Source organism: Dendroctonus ponderosae, unplaced genomic scaffold (genome assembly GCF_020466585.1).
Source record: "Dendroctonus ponderosae isolate FM_Combo_2020 unplaced genomic scaffold, Dpon_F_20191213v2 Dpon_F_20191213_4, whole genome shotgun sequence".
In the NCBI taxonomy this organism is placed as follows: Eukaryota; Metazoa; Arthropoda; class Insecta; order Coleoptera; family Curculionidae; genus Dendroctonus; species Dendroctonus ponderosae.
Genome location: NW_026018611.1, coordinates 7,096,618 through 7,114,127, shown reverse-complemented (window position 1 = coordinate 7,114,127; position 17,510 = coordinate 7,096,618). Strand labels below are relative to the sequence as shown.

General features: G+C 32.6%; 4 protein-coding genes across 8 annotated transcripts in view; all 4 read right to left on the bottom strand.

Moving 5' to 3' along the window:
* The window catches only part of LOC109537139 (potassium/sodium hyperpolarization-activated cyclic nucleotide-gated channel 3), a 7,667-nt gene extending 5,682 nt beyond the window's left edge, over nucleotides 1-1,985 (bottom strand). For 3 of the 4 annotated variants that reach the window (XM_048665706.1, XM_019903739.2, XM_048665708.1), the window contains exon 1: nucleotides 1,396-1,985. In XM_048665706.1, the coding sequence (XP_048521663.1) occupies nucleotides 1,396-1,529 (134 nt within the window). In that variant the 5' untranslated portion in view covers nucleotides 1,530-1,985. Of the gene's footprint in view, nucleotides 1-569; nucleotides 1,288-1,395 lie in introns of those variants that run through there. The other variant, XM_048665707.1, reaches the window with a different exon arrangement.
* Nucleotides 1,986-2,033: 48 nt separating this feature from the next.
* LOC109537140 (endoplasmic reticulum resident protein 29) lies at nucleotides 2,034-5,545 on the bottom strand. The gene is made up of 3 exons (XM_019903740.2): nucleotides 5,110-5,545; nucleotides 3,287-3,548; nucleotides 2,034-3,075 (listed from the first exon to the last, which is right to left on the bottom strand). Exons 1-3 carry the CDS (start codon nucleotides 5,397-5,399, stop codon nucleotides 2,881-2,883), a joined length of 747 nt encoding a protein of 248 aa, XP_019759299.1. The 5' UTR covers nucleotides 5,400-5,545; the 3' UTR covers nucleotides 2,034-2,880.
* Nucleotides 5,546-6,247: 702 nt separating this feature from the next.
* Nucleotides 6,248-8,480, bottom strand: LOC109537150 (ran-specific GTPase-activating protein). Of its 2 annotated transcripts, none has more exons than XM_019903750.2 (4): nucleotides 8,327-8,480; nucleotides 8,012-8,206; nucleotides 6,699-6,933; nucleotides 6,248-6,641 (listed from the first exon to the last, which is right to left on the bottom strand). In XM_019903750.2, the coding sequence occupies exons 1-4, from the start codon at nucleotides 8,459-8,461 to the stop codon at nucleotides 6,409-6,411; spliced, it is 798 nt and encodes a 265-aa protein (XP_019759309.1). In that variant the 5' UTR covers nucleotides 8,462-8,480; the 3' UTR covers nucleotides 6,248-6,408. The 2 variants fall into 2 exon arrangements, with proteins under 2 accessions (XP_019759309.1, XP_019759310.1); XM_019903751.2 differs by having other exon boundaries at nucleotides 8,434-8,466.
* A 760-nt stretch (nucleotides 8,481-9,240) lies between these two features.
* LOC109537076 (hyaluronidase) lies at nucleotides 9,241-13,558 on the bottom strand. Its single transcript, XM_019903627.2, has 7 exons — nucleotides 13,091-13,558; nucleotides 12,305-12,517; nucleotides 10,462-10,556; nucleotides 10,050-10,200; nucleotides 9,839-9,994; nucleotides 9,571-9,772; nucleotides 9,241-9,510 (listed from the first exon to the last, which is right to left on the bottom strand). Exons 1-7 carry the CDS (start codon nucleotides 13,147-13,149, stop codon nucleotides 9,355-9,357), a joined length of 1,032 nt encoding a protein of 343 aa, XP_019759186.2. The 5' UTR covers nucleotides 13,150-13,558; the 3' UTR covers nucleotides 9,241-9,354.
* Nucleotides 13,559-17,510: the final 3,952 nt, after the last annotated feature.

Genomic DNA, 17,510 nt, shown 5'->3' with positions numbered 1-17,510 from the left:
ACAATTTTGTTGCACAACATCGATTGTAAGTTCTTAAAACAATATTTAACAGTGCACGGCAATGTGCAATCTCATTTGCAATGATAAATACCCGGCCGTTTGAAGATTATTTTCAAAAGTTTGTAATACATTTTTCTGCAAATTGATGGACGATCCGCATTTTTTTTTTACTTAAACTGCATTAGTGTGTATAATTGTGTGTGTACTTTAATTGGAAATTTAAAAGAAAGCGAAACTCGAACAGGCATTTAGTACATGAGCACCCTTAACCTAGTATTTGCAGTATCTGCAGCTTCTCCCTTGATAATTTATTGATTCATTGTTATCAGCGTTATAAAATAAACTGCATCGAACACAATAATATCACACTCAATAATTGATAAATCAAAATCACTGTCAGTTTAATAATGCAATGTGTATTTGAAAAGTTTATCAGATCTACAGATGCACCCGCACTAAGAGAAAAATGTCAAAGTCAGTGGCGCACTACAAAAAAGCTCGGGGGATAAAAGGGGGTATGCCTCTAGAAAAAAGAACAACCTTTAGATTTTCATAACCAGTCGCCTTACCTGCACGCCCCTGCTCTGTGTCCATAAGGTTGTGAATCACCCCGTATAATCAAAATCTGCTGCAGACACACGTAAAAGATTTTTGTAACATCCCGGATCTTCATGTCATAATTATTTCATTAATTGTTTATCCCCTAGTTCAGTTCTTCTCGCTATCCACTCGGGAACTCATATTTTCCTTTTTTTAGCAAGTCTTCGTATTTTTATAGTTGAAAGCACAATTAGAGCAGCAGCAAGTTTTCTCGACATTTTCAAACCGAAAGAGATCGACTGAAACGAGTACGGAAAAGTTTGTGCAGATACAAAATTATTGCGCTGCTTAGGTATTCTAGTGAACACGAGTCGCGCAACATTTGTAGCACAGATACATGATACAATGTTGCGTATAGTAAGTAGCGTGCAACTCGCCGTCTAGTGAACACAGCACGGCAACAAATGTAGCGCAGCAATCGACTTGTTGCGATGCAAAAGTATCCAGTAACGATTTGCCTGAGCGATCGGGCTTGTGCAAATGGCTTGAGCGTGTAAACGGCACTTAATGATTGGCTTGTGCAAGCCAGTTTGTTGCAGCGTGTAAACGGCACTTTAGTGCTAAGGATGTGAAATTGTCAACTGCGAGCTCAGACCAGAGCTCAGTAAGATTACTGGATCACTAAAAACCTGCATGTAAAACAATTATAGGCAATGAAATATTCATAACAAAATATCATATTTTGAGGTTCATCAATCATCAAGTGTGAGTAGTAAGATATCACATGAAAGTTTTTTCCATAATTTCAAGTCACCTCAACTCAGGTTTCAACATTTAATAATTTGAAAAAAGTACCTTTTCAGTTTTCTTCTTAAATCAACCAATATTCCGCCTTCAATAAATTTAGGGACTATATCCCAGGGCTCCCCAGGAAGAGCGCATCGGTGATGTTCGGTGTCTTGTTTCAATGTTATTACATGTGAGGACATGATTTTTTTTAATTAGACTCCGGCCTCTCGTAAAGGTAAGATTATTTTTAATGTGAAGAGAATCAAGATTCGATAATTAAGGTAAGATTCGAAAAAATATTGCAATCGCAAAGGCGTATGAGTAAAGCGATAGAACTAGATGCACGCGAAACGTAAAAAAATGCATCTGACGTTATCAATATTAATTAAATTGCTATGGATTTTCAATAGATCCCCATGGTATCTGTTGCTATAAATATCCAACTTATTACCTACTTATTCAATCTATCGTATCCATAGATAAATTATTTTACAGAAAAATTCTCTTTCAAAACTGCAACTGCAATGACAAGGTTTATTGGGACTGATTACGAGTTTATTGTTCATATTTCGGAGGAAAACACATTTTCTAATTCAATGTTCTTCCAATTTCTAATTAATTTCAAATAAACCCAATTTTTGCGCTAAAAACTGGAAGAAAAGTGGAGTATATTAAAACTTACAGTACATTAAAACACATTGTTATAAGTTTGGCATAGTAAATATAATCATAAAATCTCTGTACACAAACAATATAACAATAAATATACAAACAGTACTGTTTCATTTTTGAAAGCTGTGCTAACAGCGTCAAAATTAAAATGAACAATAAATATGACGCCGATATATAAAACGATACAAACAATTCTACTTTTAATCTTGTATCTTATATTAATGAATTAAAAATGGCCCGTACTGGCCATTGTAAAATGGAATCGGAAGCTTTGGAATGTCCAAAAATATCACATAGCATCAATTATATCAGTTTTAACAACAACAAACACATACACTCAGTAAATGCCAACTGTTTGCTTTGAGGAAATACATTTATATAGATAATATTTGAACGCCTTGAAACACATCACGTAGTTAACTATTGTGTGATATTAAAAAGATAATAATTGATAAATCAGTCAAACAATTTGGCGGAATGGGATTTTAACGCTCATTATGAGCATTTTCCCATCTAAAAAACACCACCTATACTAGCTTAATGAATAAATATTGTCAAAAATTCATTATTTTTGCACGACATTCAGATATACATCACATTTAAGCTAAAAATTTTATTAGCTGGAACAATGTAGCCAGGAACAATCAGGAAATTAAGTTGCTTTGAACGGTATATTGTTTCGGTAAATGGTCCCCGATTTCAATAAATTCACGAATGCAAGTAATAACGATCAATAGCTGAATCTGATTATTGTGCGCCTAATCGGAGATTAATATTAACGGAAAGATTACGGTCCCGAAAATAGAAAAAATAGCCTGCAAACAATAGAAAGTTGATAACTCCTATTACAAACAGAACTTTCTTCATAAATTGATTATATCAAAGCTCGTCTTTAGGTGGAATGAAGGCGGTCAGAATATTGGCTCGGAGTTGCATGTTTTCTTTCTTCTCGGCCTTTACTTTACCCTCTCGCAGGATTTTGTTCAGCCGTTTCCTTTCATCTTCAAGGAAGGTCTCTTTATCTAGGGCCTTTCTCATGAATTTTATGTATGTTTTTGCTACCTTTTTCTGTTCCTGTGGAGATCCAAATATATTAACTAGTTTTTGTGATTTGATAAATGTTGTTAATGTTAACGAAAATTCATATAACCAACACACAAACCTTGACCGTCGTATGTGAGCTTCTATATTACGTTTTGATGAACTACTTATGAACTTATAAAAAAAAGTAATAAAAGTACAACGTATCTAGTAAATATGTATGTTATAAGCAACCAATTTTTACCTCATTTTCCAGGGCTTCGGCTTTTTCTTCTGCCTTTTGGAGGATTCCCACTTTATCAAAAGAAGTGGCAAATTCAACTGCTATCTTATCAAATTCCTCCAAGCACCCTGGCAGACCTAAGTACACGTTAGTGTTTTCTCTAATGAATTTTTTAATTTCATTTTCATTCCAAGTATGCGTCGAGTTCAGGGAAAATGGTTCGTCCTGTCCTTTGACGAACAATCTCAGGGCAGGCCAATCCCTCTTTTTTACGATGCCAAACCTTATCAAATAGAAACGGATAGTTTTACATCTGATACACTTACTTAATACAGTAAAACCGCTTTATTCGGAACTTGCTTTCGTTTGCTCGATCAGTGCGGGTTGACACAGATCCAGAAAGGAAAAAGCTCAATTTTTTTATCATCGAATAATGGGTGTTTTGATGGATTTAAAAACCGATATGGGATTCGACAACGACTTATCACAGGCGAAAACTTATCCAGTGACGAGGCTTAAGGCCAAGAAAGAACTACTTCGAAATAAACTTCGGGAAATGCAGTTGTTGCACCAAGTCTATAACGCAGACAAGTGGGTTATTTTTGGAAATTACTCCCTCAAAAGACACTTGCTGATCAATCTGAGCCATCAGCCCCAAGTAGAAAAATGAGCAAGGAATGAATTACATTTGTGTCTTGTTCAAACGCCTCTGGGACTCATAAAATAAAGTTGTTAGTGTGAGGCAAATCAGGAAAGCCTCGTTATTTTGGAAATGAATAGTTATCGATGACTTGCTAAGGAGAGAAGAAAGCATGGGTCACAAGAGAAAAAAATCGTTCCTCACAGATTTTGCTCCTGCAGTGCGAAAACAAATGCGAGAGCTGAATTTACATGCCAGTTCTTCTAACTTTAGACAATGTGCCAAGGGACCCAAAACACTTTTCATCAGACAAACAAATTGTTGTAATGTTTTTTCCAACTAATGTAACCTTGTAACCCGTTGTTCATAATGTGATTCAAGCCAATATAAGTAAAATTACAGAAAATGTCTCTTAAAAAAGGGAGGATACAATATGTATATATGTATATAGAGAAGTAAAGATAAATAATCTAAAAGATGTTATGATTGAACCGAACTTATATAGACGAGAAGTCCTGGAGTGAATTCATTGAGCAACAAGTTTATGGTTGAGATGAGGAAGAACTTCCTCCATTGTTTGCGTGGAAGCATAGAGAAGCTATAGAAGGCATCGGCAAAAAAGAGATCGGACGTTACTAGATTTTCCAACCAAATTGACGGGGATTTTACACATTGCGGAATTATTAATTGGGCCAGTCACGAGGGTCTTGGTTTGGAAACAATATGGATATTTTGGAACATATTCAAGATGAACCACTCTGGCGAAACGGACGAAGGCGCAGAGCCAATAGGTATTTCTCACAGAAAGGCTAACAAATGTTTCGCGATATGCACAAAATGGGTTTTTAACAGAAATGAAAAAAGGGTTTTTAAAAGGCAGAGCAAAGAGAGAATAAACCAACTAAAATCACATTTTTTTACATCAACCTAGACTTACAAATATGTATTATGTAGGTATGTATAAAAATTAAGCCATAATTAGTTCGGATTGCAGGGGTTACATGTACTGTATTAAGCCATTTTAAGTAGGGGCTTCAAATGTTAAGTGTGAGGTATAATCAGCAAAACAAGCAAAGTTCGGATAAGTTGGTGATATAACCGGTAAGTCGGTTAAGTAGATGACTTTTGGATATTGCCGGATATAAGTTGAAGTAAGCTTTACCGCAAAAAGGTGTTTAGCATAGTAAAACCATGATAATCTTACCTCTCAGCTAGTTTTTGGTTGTCATGCTCCCCAAAGTCCTTAATGCCTATCGTCACTATTAAGAGCTCATCCGAATCTATGAACTCTTCGGCTACTTTTCTAAAAGCGTCGTGTTTCTCTCCAAAGGGATAAACCGCATCGAATTTAACCAAAACCGTCTCAAACCGAGAAATGACTCTATCAAAGTTATATTCATCCAACAACACCGAGCCCTTAACATGGGCCTCCGATGATTTGAATAAGAACGCGCAAATGACTGCAAACGCGAGGAATACAAGTTTGGTCAACATCTTGGCTCTCAATAGCTTTCAGCAGGTAATTTCACTACAGAGGTGCAAGTGAGAATAATACAATGCATCAATTATTCGACCCCATTTATAATAAAAATGAACTATCCGCAAATTTCCACGTCAGGTGTCAAACCTACACGGCCAGGTCTGATTGGTTGCCATGAGTGTAGGGCATCAACAAACATCAATGAAATTACAGCGCTGTCTATTTGTGAGAATAGTATAGAATTTCAAAACCAGAAGGAAATAATGCATTTTGAGAACGTGAATTTATCCGAAGTTTGAGGATGTTTTATCACCTGAAACATCGACAAAATTGATAGTTTTAAACACTGTGCTTATCACAAATGGACTCGAGCATTTTTCCCTAAAATTTTTTTTTATTTTAACATTGAAGATAAATTAATCTTTAATTCTTAATAACGTGCAAATGTTTGAACAGACCCCAACATAAAATTACAATTACAAAAATAATTGCAGTAATAAAAAAAAAGGAATTTTATCGGCAACACTGAAATCATCACTGTTGAACCGTAAACTACGGTAAACACTTGAATGTTTATCAAGTACTTTATCTATTTACATACTTACAAGGTGTTTATCGAATGTATTTTCCAGAAAAATCTACAAACAAATTTGTGACAGACTCATTAAAAAGTAAATTGATATTATTTTTAGAAGAACTAAATAATTGCACATTTTACTGCAAACATTTTTCTGTTAACTGTTTCACCTTTTTACCATTCACTAGGAAACATGGAGTTTCAGTCCACATAATAATTAACACACAAATTTTTTTTTGTATAAAAATGTCTTTCGGTGTTCACGTTAAGTCATAAAAACTCAAATTGATGCTGATACGAGATTTATTAAAATGAGTAGATAATACATTAAACAGCTTTTTTACAAAAATATATCGTTAGGAATGCATATAAAATAGATCAGCAAACTATCAAACACCTTTCACACCGCATATCTTATTCTAAAATGATGTTAAATTCGAACAGATCTACTGGTCAACGACTTTCACATCACTCTCTATTTTTTTCTTGTCCACGTCCAACTGCGACAATTTCTCTGAGATCTCCTTAGTATCGTCTTCGTCTTCATTCTCTTCGGATGCTTCCAAAATTTTCTCAATCTCCTTTTGAATCTCCTCTTCCACTTTTCCGTTATACAAATCACAATCAGTCTTCAATATTTCTTGAGCATCTCCAAATTTACTTTTAAATAGAGCTGCATCTAAAAAGAAATATTTTTCACTCGCATTTATACTTATAAGTGGAGGTTTTGACTTACTATCATGGGTTGCAAATTTGACTGCTAAACATTCGGATTTAGCTTCCTCGTCGGCAAAATCAGCCATCACAGTGTAAATGAATGCCTTTTCATTAGTAACGCTGTCTTTCAGATTCATCCAAGGTGTAATAAAATGGTTGGCGCACACTTTCAGGGTCTTGTCACGACGCATTACAACCCTGAATGAGCTCTTCTCTTTGTGGCGGAGAATCTTCAATACACCAGTGCCTCTTTCCTATAAAGAAAAATGTTTAGGAAATCACCAACACAAAGAGCTTTAATTCTTTAAAGGTTTGAATTCGAGAAAAAATATTTTTTATCTAAGAAATAAAAACTGGTAAGAAGTAAATCGCACTTAAACAACTCCAAAGCGTCTAACAAGGGTATAAAAAGTGAGTACATTCCAATGGATAGTAGAGAATGCCACTCAAAAAACACTGTAAATGATTAGGACGATTTCCTCTAGGGTAAAAGTGCACATCAAAACCTTTCATTGAAAACAAATTAGGAAATGAAAATTTAACTTGAAGTTTAATAGCTATTTTCCAGGCAGCGTAAAACAACTGAGCACTTAATATATTTTTAAAAAGTTGAAGTCGCCATTAATTTACCAACTTTCAACACCGAGATCGAGTTGTATTCATTTCCTTTTTCGAATTTTAAGCAAACGGATCGTGATTCAAACCTGCTATACCCTAAAAAACACATTGCAATGTTCAATGATTTTATGTTACTAAAACGGTTTGCAAAGGAAAATCCTGGTTTCGGTTGTTTTTCGAGTAGAATTACAAGCCTGCCTTTATTGCTATTTCAAATTTGCCCAAAATTCCAAAACGTGCAGCTAATAGTCAAGAACATGAAGCTCATGTTCAAAAATGTACGTTTTTTATAATTAAGTACCATGAAACTGAAAACGTTTGTTATTGTTAGACATAATTTACAAATTTACATCACAAAGTCAGTGAAACCTATAAAAAACTAAATTTAATTTTATGTAGTAAATTTTCTTAAAATTTAACACGAAATCAAGGAATCAAACTAATGAAAACTTGCCAATTTACTTTGACTCTCATTTACCTCAGGAAATTGAGTTCGCTGAGTGTTTGAAGTGCGTTCTGGACAAATAAATATAATTGCCTTGCAGTTTTTCGAAACAAAGTCTGTTTCTCTACATAATTATTTTAGTTTTTGTTGCAACTTGATTTTAAAAAGTAGATCCACATGACGAATTGCACATTTAAGAATCATCCAGCACCAGCACACTGTATTAGCTACATACATACATGTTTAGCAATTACTATCATTACAATTACCTTCCATTCGGGGGTATCACTTCTGCTGTCGAACCTATACAGCTTTGCACGTAGCTTCAAGAATTCAACTTCATCTTCCTCATTTGTTGAAACGTGCACTTCTGGTAGCGATACAATGGGTGTAAATTGCACTTCATGTTCTGTATCATCTGATTCAGAGTGCCTCTGCTCTCGTTCGGGGGTATCTGGGATTTTCTATAAGCAAAATGTTAGTGCTAAAAACAGTATTCTTGACCAAAGGGCTGAGGACAAACTTTTAACCTCAAAAAATTATAATTCTAACTAGATAAATTAGCACTTTAGATTTATTCTTACAATTGTTTCACTCATTTTTATAAAACGTGGAATTTCCGTTTGCTTGAATAACCAATGGAAGTGAAGTCGGAATGGAAATTTAAAAAAAAAACGTTGAAAGTCCTCACTGACAGAATCAAAGACATAATCACACATAATCTGAGGTGACAGGTGACAGTTCTTTTCACAAAACACAGAAGTTATGGAAAGTAGTTTCCAATTCCCACCGCCTGTTGAAGAAACCTACTTTTGTTGATCGAGCACAAGCGACTGAGGGAGGCGGGAGATTTGAATTTACTTGAAGATATCTACAATTTCAACATTTCAGCTGCGGAACTGCGGAAATTTTATAAATACTGAACAAAACGTGGGAGCCCATGTGAAAATCAAGTTGAATGTGCGGTGTCTCTTAATAGTTTGAGTAAACAGGCACATTCACAAACATATGGTTGGAGTGCAAACCTGAAAGAACATTTTCTAAAATTGCCTTTGTTCATCCACGGAATTCAATTCGCTCTATATTTGTCTGAAAACAGACATTAAAGAGTGGATACAAAAAAAATTTTGTTGTTTCGAAAAAATATTTTGAGTGAATCCGGACGATCTTGAGCCAAAAAGTATGCCTTAGAAACTTTTTACAAACATACAACATAATAAACAAAAAATATCATATTCTGTACCCCCAAATTCACAAAATTCAGTTAAATGTAATATTAATATTATTATATTAAGTGCTAAATTTTTATTAAATTAATTTGTTAGAAACGTTTTTGGACATGTTCTAGTCACATTACATTACGTTTTTGCATTACCAGAAACAATTCTAAAATGTTTAAAAGCAATGGGACGTAAAAAATTAACTCACTAAAATTGGGCTCGTCGTAAACTGCACAACATAAGCACAAACATTAAAGATAAAAGCAATCGCAACCAAAAAGGTAAAAACAATCTCTTCTTTATTCACTATTATTATATTAACTATTATAAGAATTATTTAATTGAAGTAAAAGTAAAAACATTTACAAAAGCACTAATTGTTCTAAAATTTGCTACACCTGAACCAAACTAGGTCCAAACACTTTATCAACATATTCATGTAGTTGCAGGCACTTTGATTTCGAATTAACATTAGCACTGGCGCCCCATAAGACCATTCCATCGATGTTATACTTTGCTATTGCTTTTAGGGGCAAATATAGTTGTTCCTAAAACAATCAATAAACATGCCAGCAGCCCTAATGTAAATTCCAACAAAAGTTAATCACCTCTGAAATGTAATTTCCAGTATCCTGAAATTGGTACCAAAAGTAAACGTATATTTTCTTGTGGGTCTTCAGTTGATTTCTCAATCTAAGAGCTTCGGCTAAAGATCTTTCAATATATTGCACCCTTTCTTGTGGCGAATATGATTCTTGTAGATAGACTGATGGGAAAAACGCATCTGAGATGTTGAAAAGCCATTTTATGCTATAGACAAACAGAAATAATACATTTCAATTTTCTAATGCTTCATTAGCAAATATTCTTCATTACCTATCGTTTTCGCTCAAAACCTCTTTAGCGCACGTTTTTTGGGTTGTGCTGAAGAAACAGTACGGATAGTGATAGTAACCCCAGGACGCTTTCGGTCTAAGCGACTTTGCTCGGGTGATAGTTGCTTCCAAAAACTTATTTGCACCTTCTTCAAATCTAAAGAAAAATGTTTATCTATTTTCAAATCGAAAAGTCCAGCGCAAAAACGCGCCTTTTAGCCGCTTCTTTTTTAATCCAAGCTTCGGACCAAATAGGGTGTCGTTTCTTTTCAAGTTTCTCGGATAGTTCTTTGTATGGCGTCAAAACTCCCCAGTTTTGCCTGAAAATTGGCCTCCAGCTTTCAAAGTCTATAATTGCTAGTCCTAGTCAAATAAAACAAAAAATGATTAAAAATAGTTTGCAAATGCAAACGTAATTTAGTGCATGCCAAGCTTTAAAAAATTCTTAAAGGATTTTAATTAGAGGTTTTGTACTAACTAGTTTGATGATTTGGAGATAGATTCTAAGGAACATTTTCTATTAAATCTTAAGCCAGTTCTTGCAGTTTTTGCCGTTTTCTCTTTAATGCAGTAATAACATTTTAAGGAATAAAAATACGTCTTTAAGTTCATTCTTTTCCTTACCTGAGAATTGCTTGTTTGGAATAAGTTGGTCAACGATTTCGTCGAAAATTCTCAAATGACTACTCAAATTGCCTTCTTGAGGTACTCCACCGTTTCTAAATAAATGAAGGAAACAGTGAACTTATTATTAACGAACCAAATTTGAAAATTACCTGAATTTTCACTACTTTACCTTTTACAGGGAACTCTCTACCTACATATTCAAGCAATAATATTTAATTTCTGTTTTACTTAATGATTATTTTAGAAGCCTGATTTTCTTTGTGATTTTATAATATGGAAAATTGAATTTAACGAACAGATGACGTTTTAGGTCGTCGAAAAACAAATCCGAAAAACTAAGTATCTGAAAAGCTGATCACAATTGAAAACCAATTTTTAATCAACAAATGAACAAAACCTGTGGGTTTCAAACGTGCGGAAGTTGTATCATTTCCGCTTTGTATATCTTTATATCCGGTTTTTCGTTATTGCTTTTGGAGTAAATTTTATTCTTCCTTTAAAGTGATTGTAATTTTGATAACTTACTTGATGCTGCCATCTAAATAATTAATTATATCATTCTCTGCACCTGTATTATCTTAAAAACATTTTTTTTCAGAATTATTTATAAATAAATAACAGCGTGCTCAAAAAGTTTGAAAGCGCTTAAATGTCTGGAAAAAATCGCTTTTGAACGGAAGTAAAAAACACGCTTGTATGTAATACTTTGGAAAAAAACTGGTACATAAATGTAAAACATTATTTAATTACAAAATATGTGTTATTCAAGCCTCTTAAAAAGGCTTATTTATATTGGAATTGGGAGAAATTATATTTTAAATGTGGATCGATATCCACATCGAGGATCCGTTTTAACTAACAAACACGTGAATGTTCAATATTGGAGCCAAAACTTTCCTAAAAATTGTCATAAAAAACTCTAAATTCTTATAAAATCCTTTAAAAAATGTAAAATTATTTTGCCAGTATTAAAAGCCCAATTTGTGTCTCACTTTATGTACGCTTTTAGGACATATTTTCTGGAAATGTTCGAAAAAAATCAACATTTTCAAATATCGTTTTTATTTCCGTTTACAATCACATTTGTTTTAAATTATTTAGAGAACGATTTATTTATATACCAGTAATTCGACCAAATTCCTATTTTCCACCGATTGATGTTCTGGAACCACAATTGTTTTTAATTTAGCGTCTTATTTTGTATATTTTTAATTTAACAGTTTAGAATGGCAAATGCTTCCCAAATTCGTAAAACTTTAAGTAAATACTTAGCACTTTTTAAATTGTGATAGATTTTTCAATGTTTCAATGATTTTCAAATCAAGTTTAAGCAAAAAGGAGCAAATCAATGATTAATAAAGGTGTCAAGTAAAAGTGTAGAGTTTCAAGTCGATTTGAGTTATTCATGCTCGAAAATCGGGAAGAGATAAACAGTTAGTTAAAAGGTTTTAATGAAATTTTCGTTTTTTATCATCGTAATTTTGACTGTTTTAAAATTCTCCCTAGAATTGGCTTTCTTGTGTTCTGTGCAAGACGATAATCATATTTATATAAAAAAATATTTGTTTTCTGTTGTGAATGCAAATACATAGATATAATAGGACAAATAATTGCACAATTGCTTGAATTTTATTCAATATATGAATTAGCTACGTTTTACATTTTTGAGCGGTTTATAATGCGCAAATAATACTGTTTTATAAATTTGAAATGTGTAAATTATGCCCTGCTGGTTCCAACAAAAAATATTTCGATGCATGTTTCATTTTGCAAGAGAAAATCAGAAAATCTATCTTGCAAAAGAATTAATTCTCAATTATGCTATAATATATAACTTTACCTTAAAAAATTGTCTTTTCCATTTTTCAAAATAGCTGGAAAATTTCCTGGATCATACAGGATATTAATTTGTTGGCCTCTAAAAGCTGCATCTTTGTTGTACACAATGCCGTACTTATTTAGTGGTTTTGTAAAGTTCAGTTTGAAAGGATTGCATTGAAACGATGGAACATTCCAGAAAACTTGCAGAGGTTTCTTCGCGACTTTGCTCTCACTGGAAAATAATGAAAAGTGCAATGAGGAGTAAAACAAAATAAAAAATCTCGTAAGTGCTAATACTTATCATGTAATACAGTAATTGAAAATGTGAAACTTACCAAGCAAATAAATTAAAATAAATTCCTATAAGTAGTGTGAAGATTAACGAAATATTTGCCATATTAACAGTAAACCCGTTCGGTTTAAGCTACTGGTAAAAGCTTTAATCACACTTTCGTTAAAGCCGAAAGCATTTGTAACTTAAGTGTTGTAGCACAGGTACTTTATATCATCGGCATGCAAATAAATTTGTGATAATCTTAATTATGGATGTTACCATGTAATGTGTACCTGAAGACAAGTATATATAATTTATGGGTTTATATTTTACTTTTATAGGGGTAACCAGATAAAATGTTAACCTTTATGCATTTTATCATTTGGGTCAGTTTTGCTAAGAAAATCGATTGTATTTGTTGAAGAGGCAGGAAAATAATAAAATGATGAATGAATGTAATAAGCAACCCTTCTTCAATTGCTTGCAACACATTGTTATATTTATTTTTCTCTTTAAGCTTGTTCTACTTACAATTTATCCTGGAACTTGAAAAGTAGAGCACACATTAAACACTTGTGAAACAAACCCATGCCTATATTTAATTTGCAATCACTACTGATAGAACTAATAATAATTGCTTATATACAGAGTCCATACCGGTTGTGATCTGAATAAGCACAATAATTATTATCCTTTGCAAATCAAAACTGTTACTGTAAGTATCAAATTTTTGGGGCGGGAAATATCAGTAGAATCATTTCATATTTTGTGAACCAGATTTGTCGCTAATTTTTCCAACTAATCTGGTACTGTGCCATTGTCGAGGCGGTATTTAGCTGTTAAGTATATTATGCCAAGTGCTTTTAATTGAGTAATAAACTATTAATTGTGGTTAATAGCCGATGTATTAATATGATCTGATGTGGTTTTTTTCCTTAAATTGTCTGTCGGAAATGGAAGACAAGCGAAAAAATCAATTTGAATTATTCACAATGATAAAACCACAAATCATTGTAGTTTTATCATTGTGAATAATTTAAATTGATTTTTTCGATTTTTTTATCATTGTTTTCCATAGAAACCCCTTGGAAACTAGAGTTTCTTCACTTTTAGGTCAATATTTCTAAACAACACTGTCTCTAAGCAGAAAAACCGCGTTTTCCCTAACGTTTTTCTGTAAAATACTGGCAAACTGAATATATTATGCAAAACAATTAAGAGATCGATTTTGCAAGAAAACTCGTCGACTTTCTTTGGACTCAGTTCTATTGCTGCGAAAAATCTAGATTACTTTTATTAGTTGTTTGAACAAAGTAGTAAAACGGTACTTAGAAAAAATGTTAATGACCCTTTGTTAGATCTGAAAATTCCAGTCTCGGGTCTCGTAAAGCTTTAACAAATGAATTATAACTCATTAAGCAATGAGAGCGGCAACATCTCAATAGCGCAACTCAACACAGTGTTACCCAGGCCTACAAAAATGCATTATAACTACAATATACCTAACAACAAAAATATGTAAATTATTTCGTCTTTTGAGTAGTTCTTAAATAATTTTTATTTCAAATAAATAAAAACATTCCATGTTTTAAGAAATCTACTGGTATCTATTAATTTGAATAATATTGCGATTAGTTGAATGTTTTGGAGCGTGAAATTTTGGTATCAGTTACTAGATTATTTAGACTTAATGCTAGTTTTACTATAAAAATGCAATGGCTAAAATCTTCAGTATATCAAAAGTTTTAGACAACTTGCTGTGTTTACTTAGTTAAATTAAACTTCGAACTACAAAAAATAGCAGTTTAAAAGTAGGAATTTTGGACACAATTTGAAAAACTAAATTAAATTCAAACCAATTTCCATTCACCTTATTACATGTAAGCAGCCACTAGCAAATGCGATTAAGCGTAATTTAAAGACCATTCCTTACGATTGTAAGCTTTGAAATAATCTTAATTTTTAGTAGAATTGCCTCGGAGCTACTGTGAAATTGATTTTGTGATTCAAAAAATACAAAATTTGAAAATGTTATTAAAAATACGCATATGTTTGTCAGCTTCACAAGAAATTATTTGTGAGGGAAACATAATTTTTGAAATTTTTAATAAACATAACATGCTCCAAAAATTGGTTTTTAAAGGAGAACCTGAAAATGGATTGTTTGTATAAGTTTTTCAAAGGAATCAGCTCAAGTTATACCATTTGGAATTATTTATTAAGTGATAAAAACAATTTTAAAATTACATTCTTAACAATGTTCCAGATTATTTAAGTAACAAAGCGGACACCGTGTCAAGTTTTTTAGTAAACATACTAATAAAAGCGTGTTCTAAGAACGAAGAGCGCCAACCAGAAAAAGCAGGTAACCCTTAGAAATTGTTTTAACATCGTTTTCGCACAAAATTTTTCGTGCTCGTACTATATTTGGAATTAACTGAACACTTGATAATTAAAAAGCTGTTTCAGAATGCCGAAAGATCTCCTTAGGTTTTCCTTAAGTCAGAAGACTTATTTTTCTTATGCCACCCTCTACATATAGAATGTCAGTAAACAAGCCAATAAAAATTGCCAAAAAGATCTATAACCAGTAACAATAACCATTAAAATCGCACTCAGATCGTTTCCGTGTAGGATTTTTCGCTTTTGTACTATTTTGGGATCAATTTAACTAAGTACTTGACAAAATTAACAAGAATTTAGCGCGGTGAGGTTTTTTAAAAACTCTGATATTTCCTAAACACATTTACATTTGTTTTTTCCATTCTTAGCAATTCCAGAAAATGTATTAGGAAAGAGCAACAGCAGAAAAGCAAAACACAAAATCATTGTCTCCTATTGTCCACCAGTACGCCCCGATTTATCACCCATTGATTGTAGTTGGAACTCGGTTTAACCAATCGCTTACAAATTCTTACCATACTGTTAAGGGTCTACATTAAAAAGGGTCTACATTAAAATGTATTTTTGGTTTAAATCTACGCCCATCGCCCACCGGGCAGACAAACATTGATATTCCGAATACATTACCGAACTTTGCTTTATTTTTATTAGTGGTCAAACATAAACTCTTTAATGTTCAGCATTCTTTTTAAATTATATTTCTAGAAACTTGTTTTCTAGCATTAAATTCAGCATCATATCGTAATAAAATGCAGACTGTTTTAAGCTGTTCCTGCTTTTCGCGATCTTGTTCATCAATGGTATATTAATATACCATTGATGAACAATTGTTCTAGTTTAAACTATGTATTTATTTTTCTATGTTAAGTTTTTCCAAAAAACTTATTTTTGCCTTATTTTATTTTAAATTGTCCTCCTCGTAGAAAAGTTAAATGTGTCTAGGTTTGATGTCAAAATAAAAACATCTTTGCATCAATTATTAATGCATTTGTAAGAAATATTTCTTCCTCAAAACGTGAAAAATGTGTTTTGAAGAATGAAAATCTCTAAAAAACTGTAAGTGTTTCTGGGATGAAAGTATTTCCAGTAAATTTTGCCTGCAGTAAACGTAACAATATGCTCGCCTTAATTGTACATAGACAGATAATCCTACATTTTGCTAACAAATTCTCTTATTCGTACTTCTCCTGGAAACACGGTTTTCCACCACTTTTATTCATTAAAATTTGCTATTTACTGATAAAGTGACAAAGGACGTGCAAAGTCCTCTGTTTGCAAACGTGTAATAAATTTAAAAAAGTCGAAACGGAATAATATTTATTATTTATTATTAGGTTACATGATTAGCTAAAATAGGACATGTATAACAAACTTTTAACTGTTATGCAATTTTTCAGTTCTAATTTATTAGTGTTTAGAAGCGAAAAATGCAGCTAATGTTTAGTGTGTTAAGCGATTAATTTTTAAAATTTGTTGATTTATTCATTTTCTTACAGTGCCTTTATAAAACATAAATAATAATATATAAAGGCACTGTACATTTTCTAACATGTATAAAACCGTTTTTTGTTATCGTTTTAAAAAGGATGGTAAACCGTTTGCTGATTTTTTTTCACATCTGCAATGTTTATTTTTGCTGTTTTTCTTCCGACATATTTTTAAACAAAATACCTTAATACCTACTTTTCCAATTTTAGTACAATTTTGTGGGCAAAGTATATATAAGTATACCTGGACTCCAATCAACTTTAGAGAGTTTAGCTTGTTTCAAAAATATTCACTTAAATTCCAGCGAACAGATTCAAAAATTCGCGCTGATCCTGAATTGGTGTACTGTTGGTTGCATAATCACTACATGTATATGAGGGGCTTCGCCATGAATATCTTATTTCTGCTTGCAACCCCATGTAAAATACATTTTAGTACTAATTGGAAAAACTTCATGCGTTGAAGTTAACTAAACTTATTATTAAATACGAGTTTGTTTGCCTTTCCTCCTAGGAAAACCTAAAGAAAAGAAAATTGTACCTGGAGGTTGCCAAGTTGATAAAATTGTGGCAGAAAATTAGCAAAATGATCTGGGACAAACATTTTTCTGAGTACTTCAACTAATTTTGTTTCGAGAAAAAGCACTATCCTCTAACTAGATGGTTCTTTAGCTGCTTATTAGTAAAATGAAATTTTGCCCTTTACCATTCAGTTATTTTCAGCTTCTACTCAGCTTTCGTCCAGACCTCGACCTGGCAACTATAAATCGAGGCGACATACTTTAAGTTATAAATTGTCCCAATGTTTTTCTTAATGAAACTTTGAATTTGTAAAAAATTCGATTTTCAAAATGAATTCATATGTTGCCCTCTGAACTGTGAATTTCCGCATACAAAATATTCGAAAAATGAATATTCAGTCTACGTCTATTAGGAAAGTAACAGTCGGTTCAGCCTTTTCGTCAGTCAATTTTTGTACGGGTTCTCGTCTAATAAGAAGTGCGGTTATGTGCGGCTACTGTTTGGGTTGAAAAAACTTGGATAATTATTGTATGGTAAGT